Below are 16357 nucleotides of genomic sequence, written 5' to 3'. Positions count from 1 at the left end.
CAAAACACATTTGATTCAAGCTCGTCCGAAAGACCTCTGCTTCTCCCTCCATTTCCCCATTCATACATGGTGGGCGGCAAAACAAACTTGACTCGGCCGAAATCGATGTAGGCAAACATTTTCAATAGGGGCAGGTTTGTAACTTCACTCAGACGTGACACAGCCGCCCTATCTGTTAGCTTCGTTCATACACCATGGGCGCCAACCATGGGCGCCAACCACCCTCTCCTCGCCCGAAATCGCTCTGGGCAAATATTGGCGAGATGCGAGATCACCATTGTATCCCCAACCGATGAGACGTCCAAATTTTAAACGGGGGCTAAGTTCGTAACTTTCCCATATTTCAGACAGGCACGTCCCAAAAACATGGTTCCCCATACCTTTCCCTCCATTTTCCCATTCATACACTGTCCGCGCTAGAACACCATCCCCACACCAGCCTCCGTCCGCCACCCCATCCATCGCCGCCGTCCTCCACCCCATCCATCGCCGCCGTCCTCCACCACATCCATCGCCACCGTCCTCCACCATGCCGAAGCGCCTACCAAGACCGCGTCGTCCACTGCTAGAGATGGACGTTTCTCATCCACGGCGACGGACCAAGAGCCTTGCATCGCGTCCTCTCGCTTCATCAGTGTCGTCATCCTCTTTGTCGGGGCCGCTCACACAACCTTCTCTTCCACCACAACAGGATTTATCCCCCGATGCACCCGTCTACCATCGCAGATCTGCTTCAACGCCACCGACAGCCATTGCACCCCGATGCCTACACGGCGCCGCAAGAGAGGTGGTACTTCATATCTCCTCAACTTTTTGATCTCAACCAGAAAATAGATCTTAACTTGGTTACTCTACTTTCTTTTCAGCTCTTAGAATTTATTTCTTAGTTCGAAGCAAATAATGGATGCTAAATATCATTTCTCCGATTTGCAGCTTCAAATCTGCCATGGCACAGTCCTAATACGGTTTAATTTATCATGCTTAGGGTTTAATTGATCATGTTGGTTCCGTGGTGGTTTCTTTAATAGAAATCAGAGGGAAAACCCTCTTTTGCTAAAAACATATGCTTAGAGTTTCCCCTTTTATGATCACTATACTATCATAATACGTGCTTCGTGTCATAATAGCACTGCTCCACCCATCAAGTTAAACAAGCTTAGTTGTTCAAATATGAATGTGATATTATTAAAACAGAGTCATTTAATTGCTCAGCTAAATGTTCCTAAATTAGTTTCGAAAATGCAAGTTTGCCGCTCGGGTGTCTATCTCTACAGGGTGCCCACGGTGGGCCAGCCCACCCTGGGATTTTGGGTCATCCCAGGCCCCGATTCCCCTCTGTTCTGCTGCACGCTTCCGATCTCTACTCGCCCCCAGCCGCATGCCTCGCTGGTGACTTGCCGTCCCCAGACGACATGACTCTAAGAGGATACGCCGGACTAACAGGAGGTCAGGAGCCTCTCGCCCAACAGCGGCACCGCTGCCCAGGCGCGAGGCCGTGCCTACCTTCCCAGTCCGTTCAGGGCTCAGGCGTGCAGCACCCACTAAGCTAACCCGATTTATCCTGAGATACGTCCTCAACACTCAGCAACCACTCCTCATCACCCATTTTCTAATTGATTCATTACTCATTAGGCAGGACTGTCATTAGGGTTTGTTGTGTGCTTAGTGCTACCTACACTTAATGGTTCAGATGTATTTCGGTAATCTTTAGTACCTGTAAAGTTCACAGGGTTTTCAGAATTCCAGCCCTAGGAACAGACACTAGCCATTTTGGATTGTTGGTCGTAGTGACATTGACCCAAATTACTACTGCAAGCCAGGTTTGTTGACAATTTTACTTGTCTTTCTTACTCATTCGATATAATATCCAATTATTCACGTCGATTTGTTGCAAACAATAAGTGCTAGACAAACTTCTTGATTCAGATTTTGGACGGTCTCTTACTGCAGTTACAATTCTGCATACTTGTCCTAGTAAGCTCACAAGTAAATGATTGATTCACTACATCTATGCTTGCCTTGTCATATTTGTTGTCAATATTCTTTTGGGGTGGACCACCCTGTTTCTAAATACTGGAACTGTAGACATGAGTAAATAGTATTTCTCTATGTGATCTCTTCCATCATGTGTAGGCAACGAACACTGCATTGTATAGAAAAAAGTGTCATTTCCAGCTTTTACATAGGCTTCGATCTTTTACATGGAATACAATCTGCGTACTTGCTTTGTGTCGCACTACCAACACTCCACCCTTGAAGCTAAACATTATGATACTCATAATTCGTTAGTTTATTTGTTCAAATATGAATTTCATATGATTGTAATGTTCCTACTTCAGTTTTGAAATGTGTGTCTGCCTGTTATAGAGACATAAGGGGTTTGTATTTCTGTGTGTGGTCTGGTCAGCACGGTTGGGGGTTGAACTTTGCATATGCAGGGGTTTATAGGGAGACGCTCTTCGAGTTGAATCCGCAATGCATTTCATAGATAATCTGACTACTTTTTATGTTTTCATGAATCTCATATTCTGAACAGCATCATAATGATTATGAGCTTGTGCGCATGAAAAGAATAAAGCAGAACAATACCATGGTTGTCAAACTTGGCATTAAGGGACTGAAATCAAGTCTGGATGCAATGCAACGCAAACGCTCTCCACCTACAGATTCATGCTCAGAATATGATCCTAACAGTGATTCTGAGCTAGAGGGAGACCTAAGTCAATGTAGCTCCCTAGTGGAGGAGTCAGAGGAAGATGCCCTGTCTTATTCACCCATCAAGGTGCTTGCTCTAACTTTCCAAGGTTATATTGGTTGCACATCTCTTGCAACTAATGCTTTGCATTGCTTCTACTTTGTTAAACTTCCATTAGCTTAGTTTACACATCGTGTATGTGAATACGTTCTGCCTATCCATTTTCAGTACATATTCCATCTGTCATCATACCATATTTATCTATTCAAATGATGTTCTTGTGTATCACCATTCAAAAGGAAGAGGGCGATCGCTGATCGCGGAGGAGCACAAGCAAAGTATTTGGAAAAGGTAGTGGCACCTGATAAATCAAATAGCCCATTAGGTGTAGTTGCAATATCACCTGACCACAAAACACCCCAACTCTAGCAGACTCTAGCCCTACTACAATGGTCATTTCTGATGCCCCAACTCAGCAGACCCCAACTGCAGCAAACAATATGATTATGCCAGTTGACATAGCACCAGCTCTACGATGCAAAACCCCCATTCTAGCAAAGAGTACACCAAATCCAGTTGCCAAATCCCTTTTCGAACCAGAGAAAGACCCAATTGCAGCAAATAGGACCCCTGTTCCATTTCTTCCCTGTTTAGAAGATGAAGCTTATATTGTTGTCACAAACTTTGTGCGCATCTTTCCTTCATGGAAAGATTATACCACAGACACAGAACAATTTCCAGTCTTCCTCCGCAACTTACGCGTAAGTAATGCACTAATGTTATTCATGGTCATTACTGCATATGTTTCTGTTGACAGAAGACACAAGATTTCATTCTTTTAAATAGGCCTGGACCAAACTGGATTGTGAAGACGAGCAAGGGTTGGTTGCACTTTCCAAGCACTCGTTGATAAAGTATCATTCCTACCTGAGGCAAGCGCACTTCGATGGCAAGCCTCTAAACAAAATTTCTGGAAAGTCTCCGCTTCTACATTTTATCCGATGGTGAGTGGAATAATATTGTTACACATTGGTCTCGGCTGCAGCGTAAGGTACTGTCTATGATGTCACATCAGAATTTGAACTACATTTCTGCATTTGCCTTAACATATCACTTGTACGAAAACTGTTAGTAGAAGAACATTCATTCTCAAGGGACCACAGAATCTCACAACTATACTGCACACTGCATTGCTCTTGTGAGTACCTCTTACCTTGTATGACCATACTTACTTTCATAGATGTTTGATTATGTAGCATCACTGCACATGTTAGCCTCGTTATCGTCCATTTGGTGGACATTATAAGATCCGTATGGACTCTTAAATAAATTTAGAATCAACCCAATGCTTTTGAAGAGGTTTAGCTCTACAGTCCTCTTGTAAGGACTGAACGTCGTCTATCACTATACTTACATTAACAGCTACTCCCTCCATCCTATAATATAAGAACGTTTTGTACAGTACACCAGTGTCCAAAACACTCTTGTATTATGGGAAGAGGGATTGGTTCATCGTGTAGCATTCTGCATCTTATCTCCCTCGCCCACCATTTACTAAAAAAGGTCAGATCTATATTTAATCTTACCAAAAAGTAGAATACACAGACAATGCCAGTGCAGAAGTGTAGCCCATTGCTCTTGTCAGTACATTTTGTCCTATAAGGCTTGTACTTCCAGGGATTGGTAGTTCATTATGTAGCATCAATCTGCATCTTATCTTCATTATCCTCTATCCCTTCCAGTATTATCATATCTATAATTACTCTCTACAAAATGTAGAGTACATGCAATGCTTATGAAGAAGATTCTCTGCTGAAATTCTTGAGTTATCCTTCCATGTCACATGCAATGCTTATGAAGAAGATTCTCTGCTGAAATTCTTGAGTTATCCTTCCCTTGACATGGAGAAGGGCATTATAAAGCCGGTGTTAACTGTTAATGTAAGTCATTCCTTCTAAAGCCTTTATCCTCAACTGCTGTTTAATTTGCTCATACTCCCTATCATTTACTGCTGTTTAGTTTGCTGTTTCTACCCAAATGCATGTTCGCAAGAAGTGTAAGTTCTAAATTTTACTTGTAAAACCAAATTCCTTATTCATACCATGCACATTACTCAATACTCCCTATATGTATGCTTGTTTTTGTGGATCTATAATCTAGTGTGTGGTGAAGCAGCCCACGTTTGCACCTTGTCATCTCCTGTTTTATCTTACTGATGTGGCTGATGATATGAACAACATGCCATGCACATTTACCAAAATAGATACAATGATTTTCTTTACCCTTCATCTATGCTTTGTTATGTTGACATGGTAATCCAGCAGTGTGGTGAAGCTCCCCGCATTATGAACAATGCCAAATTATGCTATTGATATTTTGAACTTACTCTTTGTTTTCTAATTTGAAATTGGATGGAATTGACATGATAGTTATCATCTTTGTTTATACATGTGCAAAACCTATCATCTCTCTGTTTTGTTTCAGGGTCATATGCCTGATGGCATGCACAAGTCTGCTGAAGGCTCTGAGACAAACCCAACATATATTGCAGCAAAGAAGGCAAAACATCTTGAAGATAGCGAGACAACCTCAAAGTCTTGTCTTGATGCAGTGTTTAAGTTACTTGAGACTAGTAGTCAGACAAGCTCACAAAATTTGTTGTCTGAATCAGTTCGACTTCTCAGTCCCAAGTTCTAGCAGAAAGGCATTCTGCAACTCAACTTCGACTTGAAGTCCTATCTCTAAGAAAGATTGCGGAGAACATCAATAAGAACCTCATCGCTAAACAACTACACCTGGAAGCTATGACCGACATGCTAGGCCGGTCTCACAGCCTTGCTCAGCAGCTTGCGCAGTAGTTCCCGTGCAAGGCTAACCTTTCTTGAACTGTCTTGGAAGTGGTCTCAGTTCAGTATTATTTTGTTACGCTGCAATGGTGCCCAGTTTTGGTAATCTGCATCTTCATTGCGCTTTATGATCACTAGTGGTGAACTTCGATGCCCAATGGATGTAACATACCATAAATCCTTTATTGTATAGTGTAGGTTTATTCTTAGTTACTATGCCATAATTTCTTTATTGTATAGAGTAGGTTTGTTCTTAATTCCTACTAGTTACTGCCATCATTCGCTATCTGAAAAAAAAACTGTTGTAGTCGACCGGGCTGAAACATTCACCTCTAAAGGGCCTGGTTTTTAGCGGGCCACAATTGGGCAGGCCTGCATCTTTCTTGGGCTTGAATGATTGCGGCCTTCACACTTTGCGCCAAGCCCACAACTTACACCGACCTATATTTTAGTTGGGCCTTTTGTGGACCCAACACTTAGTTTGGCCCAGGTAGCATTGGCCCATTAACAGGCTGAATATTGTATTGGCATGTTATGGCCCAGATGAAAACATGGGCCTTTAGCAGGCCGAAATGCATGTTGGGCCTCAATTTTCATTAGTCGTCGATGGGCCTTCAGCGGGCTGAAATGTAGACCGGGCCTTTTTGGGCCCAGTTATATCACGGGTCGTTACCAGGCTGAAACATATCTCGGGCCTTAGTTGGCCCACTGATATCATGGGCCTTTAAGAGGCCGAAAGCTTAGTACAGGTATCAACGGGCCGAATTATGCGACAGGCCTTTAACAGGCCCAAAGTCATGTTGGGCTTAATTGTTGCCACCTTTATCATGGGCCGTTAGTGGGCCCGATGTCCCGTCGGACCATATATGGCCCATGGGCAGCACGGGCCATTCCCAGGCCGAAAGTAACACCGAGCTGAAATGGGCCCATATCTACATCGGGCCTCTAACAGGCCGAAAGTCACTGGGCTATAATTGGGCCCAAATATTCGGCGAACAATTAATGGGCTAGATCTGGCTTCGGGCTGTAAATGGGCCCAAATATTCGGTGAACAATTAACGGGCCAGATCTAGCTTCGGGCCGTAAATGGGCCTTTATTAAGCAGGCCGTTATTGGGCTGGCCCACTAGTACCTGAGTAAGTACTACGTGCCTTTGACTGGGCCGGCCTTTTTAACCTATATGGGCCTCTGTTGGACCCAACCACGTGTCGACGTATCATAGGCATGTCTCCTCCAATGGACGGGCGACATCTGGCCCACTGACGAGCTGACACGTGTTCCCTCCGGCCAATCAGATTTTACACGTGGAAATTTCCCATTGGTCCCGGCTGTTAACGGGTTATCTGATCCAAAACTGGACCCGATAGCTTAACGGCGTTCCGTTACGGTGGATGCCACGTGTCGGTGACCCTTGACGAAAGCACTTCTGTGACGCGCGATTTATCGTCATGGAAGTGGACAATTCCATGATGATAATTTTGGTAATGTCATGGAGCACTTCTGCGACAACAGAGGTATGACTATCTTGATTCTATCATAAAATCGTCATGTATGTACATGCATGATAGAAAATGTGACCTACTGTGACAAACACGTATCATCACGGAAGTGTATTTTTTTTGCAGCGACCGCCTCTACTGCCGCTTTCAGTGCCGCAAAACCCGACACGAGAGGCAACACCCTCGAGTCGAGGCGGTAGGAGCTCAGAACAGCAACGACACTATGGCTGAGAGCCCCCAGGTGGTACTACCGCTGCGTAGCGGTACTGCGCCTATGGCTCTCGAGTGGTACTATCGCTGGGGTCCGAGGTACTACCTCTGGGACCAGATTTCTCAGGAAGCAAGGAGGAATCCTTCAAAGAAGCGGGAAGGCTCTATGGGTGCAAAGGGGATGTGTACGTGTTGATTCCACCCTAGCCTTACCAATGCGGACCCCCTCTTGATAGTACGGTGACTCCTACGAAACAAGTCCACCAAAACTGAAACGAAAGAGCTACACCGTCTTCGCTTAAAACTCCAAGGGGAAGGAATCGTCTCATGTCAAAGGAAGAATCTCTAAAATACTCAATGCACATGATTAGTCCACAAAAGCGTTGTCATCAATCACCAAAACTACATAGAGAGAGACATGCCTTAACAATAATGGTGTATAGATGTTTGGACGTGATGATCATATGTTGACTATGCCGTGGATAGTCATAGTTATAAAATTTGTAATTTAATTGATACACAATTGTAATTTGTTCACCACACCATGCTATCATTTGAAAAGAAACTACTAGTGAACCTATGGATCCCGGTCCATTTTTCCTCCCATTTCTTCCAGTCTCGATCAAACGCTTTCTTACAATTCCTTGTTTTACTTTCTTGCTACAACCAAATCTTTCATACACTCATGCATTTAATCCTTGTAACTAGTGAGACTGACAACCTCGCTAGTTTTGTTGGGGGTCAAGGGGTTTTTGTATTTATGTGTGCATGTACTAATAATTGGTTGTCGTGCAACTCTATTGGTTCGATAAACCTGAGGGTCGCCCACTTAAGGGAATTGCTGCTTGATACATACCCTTACACTTGGGGGGCCAACACCTTCCTAGTTCAGAGGAAGCAATTTCGCACGTCCAATGGACCACATGTGCCTATTAAATAAAGACATGTGATCACATGGTCAAAGTGGTCTAGGATCTGCAAACCCAAGGACCAAGATGGCCTTGGTGTGATCTCCTCGAAGCGTATGAATATCGCTCTCCTCGCCAAGTGGCTGCGGCGCATTGAGACCGGTGCCGGTTGGCTGTGGTTGGGTATTATCCATGCAAAGTACCTACACGGACAACCCCTCGCCTTTGCCCCCCAGGTTGGGGGTCCCAGTTCTTGCAGTCAATTATTCAATTGCTATCGGTTCTCCAGATCGGCACGTCGTTTGCTATGGTCTCGGGCTCTAACACATTGTTCTGGCTGGATAGATGGTCAGGAACTAGACCACTCGCGAAAAGGTTCTAGGCCTTATTCTCGATTTGCTCCCACCCATAGATGACAGCGGGAGCCACCCTTCATGACATTGTCACCATCTCCTTTCGTCGCACCTTTGGGGATCTTGAGCGAGCATAATGGGAAGAGCTTTTGGAATGCGTGGCTCTACACACTCCCTAGCTCAAACCAGACTCTGTGGCCTGGCACCTTGAGTCGAGTGGAACATTCTCGACTAAGTCCCTATACTGGGCTATTTGCCTTCTCCGGGTCCCAATGAACTTACGGTTCTTTGGGAAATCAAGTTGCCACTTAAGATACGTATATTCATGTGGCAATGGGTTTGTGGCCGCCTGCCCTCAGGCACGAAGGTCCAGAAGTGGAATGGCCTAGGTGATGGCCTCTGCCCCCTTTGTGGCATCCCGGAAGACTCCAACCACATCTTCTTTCGATGCCTGGCAGCACGATTCCTATGGAGTTTCTTCCGGGACATCGTGGGTGGGACATGGTGCCATGATAACCTCCCTGACCTATTTAGGGATGTCCTAGATTTCCCATCGATTAGTAGGTCAGCCCTTTGGGTCGTAGTGGGCACCTTGGCGTGGACGCTCTGGAATTGTCGTAATAAACTAATGATCGAGCACGTCATCCCTTGTCATGTCACTGACACATCTTTAAAATGTGTGAATTTTTACAGCTCTGGAGACCGCTTAGCAAGCGGCGTGATTGTGGCTCCATTGACTCCATCGTCGCCGGTCTTCGTTCTTTGGCTGCCACGATGTCTCCGCCATCACCACCCCCACCACCGGAGCCTGACTAGTGTTATTTTCTTTATAGTTGGGGCTTGTTTGGCTGTGCCCCCAGCCAGACCTCATTTATTTGCTTTTTGTACTCTATCATGTACTCTTATCTTGTTGAATTCTTGGCGGTCATGTTTTATAATATAAAGCGGGGGTAAACCCTTTTTTGTAATAAAGGCATGTGGCAATTATAGGCCCGTTTAGCCAAAAATGCCAGATAAGTCAAAAGCCAGGTTAAACCCACGATCCTAAGTCAAAAATTAGTAGATCTGGCCCATGGAAGGTCCTTCAACAACATGCTTGCATATAGCTCATTTACGGCCCAAGTCCACAGTCCATGAGGACCTGTGTGAATTTAGCCCATTACCAACACGTGGGTCGTGCGACATGGTTCCAGCCCATTGATACTTTAGGCCCACGTGTGGCCCGTGACATCTTTTGACCCTATATGAGGCCCATTGTGTGTCTCAGACCATTAATGACGCGTGGCACTTCTGGCACATCTAGAACATGTGGTGCCTTTCGGCCATTAACAGCTCTGCGGACGACTCTTTCGACCTGTTAATGACATGTGGTCTCTTTGATCTATTGATGTCTTTTGGTTGTTGATATATTTCGGCCCATTAACAATCCATCATGGCTTTTGGGCAATTTCCAGCTAGTGTGGTCTTTTGGCCCGTTAACGAATGTGATGTCTTTGGGTCATCTCAGGTCCTTGATGACTTTCGACCCATTAACGACTTGCCATGTCCATGAGCCATTTTCCAGCCCGTGATGTATTTTGGTCCATTAACAACAACTCAGTATGTGTTTGTGCCCATTCATATCATGCGTGCTTTCAGGCATTTGCGGCCCATATTATCTTTTGGCCCATTTTTATGGTCTGAGGTTCTTTTGTCCCGTTTTGTGGCACATGGTTATTTTGGTCAGCTAAAGACCGATCGCATGTTTGGTCCAATAGCAGACCACTAAAAGCAACCTACAATAATTGACCATAAAAAGGCACTCCACACCAGGAAATAAACGCAACAACAAACCAACCGATTACATATATCGGACATCAAAGTTTGCCACTAGTGCAAATAAACACGGCAAAAAAAATTTAGACAACTAAGACCACTTCAGCATAGCTTAAAAAACGTCATCCTGGGTGCCGACTATGCTGGTAAGTAGCTTAGCAAGCTTATGAACATTCCCTTCCTTGGTTTTCAAATTCTCCGTCAATTGTTGTTGCTAATCTACAGCCCCGCACACTGTCAGCACCATCACCATCTCCGAAGCAGCGCGCCCCTGCGAGAGCCTCTGCTCTACCTCCGTCGTTCTACACCAGTGGAGGAAATCATTGAGAGCGTCCTTGGCCTCGATGCACCCAACTGACGACGAAATTCGTCATCGTGGTGATGACGCCTATAGCGGCGACGCGGATGAGGGTGTGACGCCACTAGAATTTGTTACTGAGGAGGCACATGCCGTCGCCCAAACTCCAGCAACACCACCGCCACCCAACCCCTTCTGCCGCGCTTGTCGATGGCGATTCCCTCGGCCGCACGACTCTCTATCACCTCCTCTACTACGCACCACCACTAACACCACTCTTCCCTCCCTTCAGCACTCCCGAATTTTGGAGTGATGGATCACCGGTGCGCGGACGGGGGCGGAGAGGGGATAGCAAGATCCGTTAGGGGAGGGGAATGGATAGTGAGATCCCTTGTGCATCACCGCAACGAGGGCGTGTGTTGGCAGATCCCTCAGATTTCAGCATGGCGCGGTGATGATGACGGTGAAATCGAGATGATAGAGGAGAAAGGGGATGGCCAGAAAATGTGACGCGGCTCAAGTCACAAAAATCGAAGCAAAAGCCAACGAAACCCACAACCTCGCCCAACCCACGTGTCTGCGCTTCTTTTCACGTGGCGTGATTTCACGATGGTCAGCAGGATCAGATGGCTGCAACGTGGCCTCTTGCGCACACTCGCAGTTTACCGTTTGGGTAAGAAAAAAACTTGATAGGACGAACACGTTGTAGACATGCCGAAAATAATTCGGAGTATTATTACCCTGGTCGGTGCATTCACAGAGTGGTGAACCAGCTCCACGAGTTATCAAGTGTGGGATGCGTGTACCTCTTAGAGCATCTCCAGCCGCGCCCCCAACAAGGGCCCCAGGCAACTTTTTGTCCGCTGGCGTCAAAAAATCGGCCCAATCGCGCTCTCAGGGGCCCATTTTTCGCCGTCTCGGGCCGAAATTGGCGTCGGCGGACCCAACCCGAACCCGGCGCGCTGGGGGACGCTCGGGAGCGTCGGGCGAATATTTTTTGGCGTGAAAGCGCTGTGGGCCAGCCGCGTCAGCGACTCGACTCTCTTCTCGCCGCTTCGTCATCCTCATCGCCTCGTTTCGCGCGGCGAATCAATGCCAAAGCTGCGCGCGCTGCCGCGCCGGTCAGCCTCCATTGATGCCTTACTGGCGGCGCAGTGAAGTCCGGGCGACGCGCGTCCCCTCGCCCGCCACGCCTCCCGCCACGCGTAACGTGCCGGCCAAGCCTACAGCACGGCACCTCAGCCTACATAAGCCGAGAACGAGCGCGTCGGAGATACGCACACACACTACACCGCCGACGCGCCCACTTCTCCCTCTTCCTCCTCTCGTCGTCTCCATCTCAGAAGGATGGCCGAGCGCTTCCCAGGCGACGGCGCGGCGGCGAATGGTTTCGGGCGCCGCCACCTTCACGAGGACGAGGCTCGCCTCCTCTACGAGGCCGAGTACCCGGCCCCGCGGGTGCCCGGGTCATGGAGGATCAGCGCTGGCGGCGTGCCGGTGCCACTACCACCCACCGGGGCGGCGCGCCGTGCGGAGATCGCACGCATCTGCGCGTCCCTGCCGCGGGCGACGAGGAAAGGCCCGCGGTACACCCCCGACAGCCCGCTCTGGGAGCCCTATTTCCGCCGTCGACACGCCGAGCAGCTCGAGGCGACGAACGACGTCGTGCCCTCCGGCAGGCTCAACTCCGAGGGGCGATGCCGGTGGTGGGGCGTATCCGGCCGCACGTTCGAGGCCGTCCTCGAGTACATCGAGGGCCGCAACACGCCGCGCCTCGAGTACCCCGCTCCCTCGACCTTCTCACACCACCGTGGGAGCTCCTGGACGCCGAGGCGTATGGAGCGGCCCGACGCCTCCTCCTCCTCGTTCGTCCGCTCGTCGGGCTCTCCCTGCCTCCACCCTGTCAAGCTGGAGCCCCAGGACACGCCAGTCAGCGCGCGCACCCGCAGCTCCTCCGACGTCCGCATCGGCGACTCTACCCCATATCCGGCCGCTTCGTCCTCGTCGAGCCCAAGCCGGAACCCAGCCTCCCCGCGGAGTACGAGGAGATAGCCCGGCGCGGCTTCTCCGACGAGGACGCCCTGTAGTGGGCGCGGGACGACTACCTCCGTGACGAGATGGTCTGGCAGCGCCGGGCCCTGGAGGATATCGAAGCCCGCAAGCGCGGGCGCGAGGACGAGCACGACGTCATCATCCTCGACAGCGACGACGAGGAGGACGCCCCCGGACCGTCCAACCCGCCCCGCCAACCGGGGGAGGGATGCAGCAGGGACGGCGACGACTACACGCGGTTCTATAGCCTCCTCGGCATGTAGAACTGCGAGGGCGGGCAGCGGGCGGCGGGGAGCGGCGAGGCAAACGGCGAGGAGCGGCGATGGAGACGGCGAGTGGCGGTCCCTAGTAGTTTTTTCTTTTTTTTGTAAAATATGTTTAAGTTTGAACGAACTCGTCGAAATTTGCAATGAATTTGCGCCGTGTTTGTGCTGTGTTTAAAATTTTCAAAATAATATGGGCGCCGCGACTGGAGAGTATCACGCCCCCCGACGCGCAGGTTAGCGCCGGTGCGCCCCGGGGGGATTTTTAGCCCCTCCTGGGGGCCAACGGCTCGAGATGCTCTTAAACCCCAACTTTTAGCAAACCCTCTCCTTGTCCTTGCTTTTGGTCCGCTTTCTCCTTCCCCTCTTCCTCCTCTCGCATTCCAGTAGAATCGTCTCGGTTGCTAGGGTTTGGTCCTACCCTTCCTGGCACGATGGCGCATCCGCCCCCGCGGAACTGGGCCATGGCGCCGCCGTACCACTACCACGGGACGTCGCAGCAGGAGCAGGCGGCGCCAGCCGCGGAGGACGAGAGCGGAGCCGGGTCCGGAGGGCAGGAGGCAGAGTCGAGGTCACTCCGGATCCGCGAACTTTTCCCCTGGATGGACGAGGACTACCTGCGCAGCTGCTTCACCCGCTCGCCGGAGCGGAGCCGGGTCTGGATGGTTTGCGATTATTGTTTTTGTAGCTACCGAACTGTGAGTTTGATTTCTGGCTTTCTATGTGTCCTTAACATTGCAAATATCTTTTTACGGGTTTGTTTTCGGCATGTTGCAATTCGTAAAGCTTCCACACCTGCATATGTTATTCCCCAGATGGTCTCTTCTTGCATCACTGACTAGTAAATATTAGCAGCATGGCTTCAATGGAGTACAGTAATTCTTAATCATCCATGTTGTGATGGCATTAAAGTTAGTTCGCCAGTAAGCATATTTATTATCCTGGTGCAGGCTGCCATGCTATCCCAGTAGGGCTTGTGTGTCACTTTGGCTGTGCGAATGGAGCCTCCCCTCTTCCAGCCCTTGTATTATGCTCTTACTTTTTCCATGGACTGGTCCAGCCTCTATCGCAATATGAATTGCTGGGTACCAGTTCATATAGCTCTGTCGCATTGTTGCCAGTGAGGGATGCACTGATGCATTTCAAGTTGCATGATACACACATTGTTTCACTTGCAAGAGTTTTGAATCAGTCGCATCAGGCCTATTGTCGGCTATCGCAGAACATTTGTTGATTATCTTAATGCTGGATTTGGTGCTTTGTTTTTTTTGAAAATTCCATGCTTTAACAGTATCTACAGATGTGAAACGTATTGTGCTGGGTATACATCCTATAACGTTGGAACATTTTAGTGCATTAATTCTTGACTAGTGCTGAGCTAATTCTAATCTACTGATGGATCCGAAATTCGCAATACAGCAAGTAATTTTTGTATCAGCTACACCGCACAATTTTCATTAATGTCAGAGTCAATAGTTTCTAACAATACATTCCATTTCTGCAGATTTTCGTACACAAGGGACATATTCTGATTCTAACCAGAACAATAGCAGAGTGAGTGCATGGTTTTACCTTTTAAAAGGAGTCACATGTATGGTCAATTGATCACAGAATTTTTTCATGGCTTACAGCTTTTTGTTGGTCAACTTGATTCATGTGTGACTGATGAGGATCTAGATAAAGCCTTCAGTCCTTTTGGAGAGCTTACTGTCAAGGTAATAGAGGGGAAGAACTATGGCTTCGTCACATATTCGAGCAGGTATCTGGTTTAGTCATAATAAATGGTTTGACAAATGCCATGTGATTACATATGCTAAAAGAACATGGGAATAGGCAGATCTACCTGAAAAATACAAGTTAAATTATACCATATAGTAGTCATATATTAGCCTAGTTAGTTAACTGCCCAAGGCCCTCTTTTAACCTATTTGTTGTACCTATTATGTTGTCGAGACCATAACCATAACTATTTATATTGCAATTTCGACAATTCTGAAATATGCTAGATTGGTGATGTTTATGGTGACGGTTGAGTATGGTAAATACTATGTCCCTGATGGTAAATTCTGGTTGAGAACTCCAGCCATATAGGATAGTGTGTGCAGGAATATGAAAACACAGATGCATCATGCAAATCTTTAATTTGTCTGCCATACCCTCTCCACTGTACCACGGTTCTTCCCAGGAATAGACTGAATTGTGACTTTTATGTGTTTGCAGGGCATCAGCTGTGGAGGCCATGACAATTCTAAATGGAAGCCAGCTGGGAGATAATATCATAACAGTTAACTGGGCTCGTCCTACTCCTAAGAAGCAGGTAGTCTTTATCTGTTGTTTGCCTTCTACTCCCTCTGTAAAGAAATGTAAGATCTAGTGATCTAAACGATCTTATATTTCTTTACAGAGGGAGTACTTTCTAGTTATTTTATGACCAGATCACTTTTGAGTTTTTTGTTGACAAGCATACTCTTCAATCACAAATATGAGCAGGATCAATGGAATGGTGTGGACTATGGACACCCCCAAAGCTCTGGTCCTGGCTATGGTTGCTGTCCCGAGGATCCTAACATTCTTGGTTACACAGGCCATCCTGGATATGCATATCACCAACAGCAGCAGCCACAGCAGACCTCAGTACAGGTAGGTTCCATTTCTGATTAGGACCAGGGAGAGCCTTTTTTTTTGTTTCATACTCTTTTTTTGTAAATACCTAGCTACGATAAATGAATTATTTGTTTGTGCAGTGAGGACGCCAGAGCAGGAAACGTCTCAGTCGCAGGGTGCTGCGGGATTCTTGTGACATACAACTCAGGAGGACTTTTGCTGGAAATAACCGTATTAGTTACTCAAGATGCCTGGAACGACATTTTTTGCGGCAAGTTTATTTCTCTGGGAAATAGTTGTCCGTGTTGCTGCTGTGTTTCTCATTTTGTTGTGCACCATCACACAAATTCCCTGAGATGCCTGGAACAACTTTTTTGGAGGAGAGAATTTTCGGGAATATCTGTCTGTGTTTCTCCCTTTGTTGTGCACTGTCACGTGATGCCTGGAACAACAGTTTTGGTGGAGAGATTAATTCTTTTGGAAATAGCTGTTTGTTTTGCTTCCATGTCTCCTTTAATTGCGCACCCAGAGATGTGCCCAAGTTCCCTGAGATGGGTGGAATATAAGGTTTTGGTGAAAAAAACAGAGATAAGCCGTTTTGTAGCTTTGGTCGAAGAGTTGTGTTGCCTGTAGTATCATAAAAAAACGAGTTATGTTGCCTGAAGTTTGCTATCAGCTTATTACTATGGCATGCCACAAGGTTTACAGAATACAGATGCACACTTTAACACCTGTTAACCATCCATTGTGGTGAAACTGAGGCTTGTGATCTGTTATGCTGAATCGCTCCACCTGTGCTATTGTATAGAATCAC

General features: G+C 47.4%; 1 protein-coding gene across 1 annotated transcript; it reads left to right on the top strand.

The window, feature by feature from the left end:
• The first annotated feature begins 13373 nt into the window (after positions 1 to 13373).
• On the top strand, positions 13374 to 15942 carry LOC119360916 (polyadenylate-binding protein RBP45A-like). Its single transcript, XM_037626360.1, has 6 exons — positions 13374 to 13604; positions 14416 to 14493; positions 14571 to 14698; positions 15160 to 15256; positions 15430 to 15579; positions 15684 to 15942. Exons 1-6 carry the CDS (start codon positions 13374 to 13376, stop codon positions 15684 to 15686), a joined length of 687 nt encoding a protein of 228 aa, XP_037482257.1. The 3' UTR covers positions 15687 to 15942.
• Positions 15943 to 16357: the final 415 nt, after the last annotated feature.

This window comes from Triticum dicoccoides, chromosome 2B, assembly GCF_002162155.2.
Source record: "Triticum dicoccoides isolate Atlit2015 ecotype Zavitan chromosome 2B, WEW_v2.0, whole genome shotgun sequence".
In the NCBI taxonomy this organism is placed as follows: domain Eukaryota; kingdom Viridiplantae; phylum Streptophyta; class Magnoliopsida; order Poales; family Poaceae; genus Triticum; species Triticum dicoccoides.
The sequence above is the reverse complement of the archived record's forward strand: the minus strand, read 5'-3'. Positions and strand labels throughout refer to the sequence as shown.

What these genes read in the sequence shown, in the direction of transcription:
- LOC119360916 (XM_037626360.1), top strand. Translation starts at nt 13,374, where the DNA reads ATGGCGCATCCGCCCCCGCGGAACTGGGCCATGGCGCCGCCGTACCAC. An exon ending in AGCGGAGCCGGGTCTGGATG is followed by an intron (nt 13,605 to 14,415) that starts GTTTGCGATTAT and finishes CAGAGTCAATAG; the next exon opens with TTTCTAACAATACATTCCAT. An exon ending in TTCGTCACATATTCGAGCAG is followed by an intron (nt 14,699 to 15,159) that starts GTATCTGGTTTA and finishes ATGTGTTTGCAG; the next exon opens with GGCATCAGCTGTGGAGGCCA.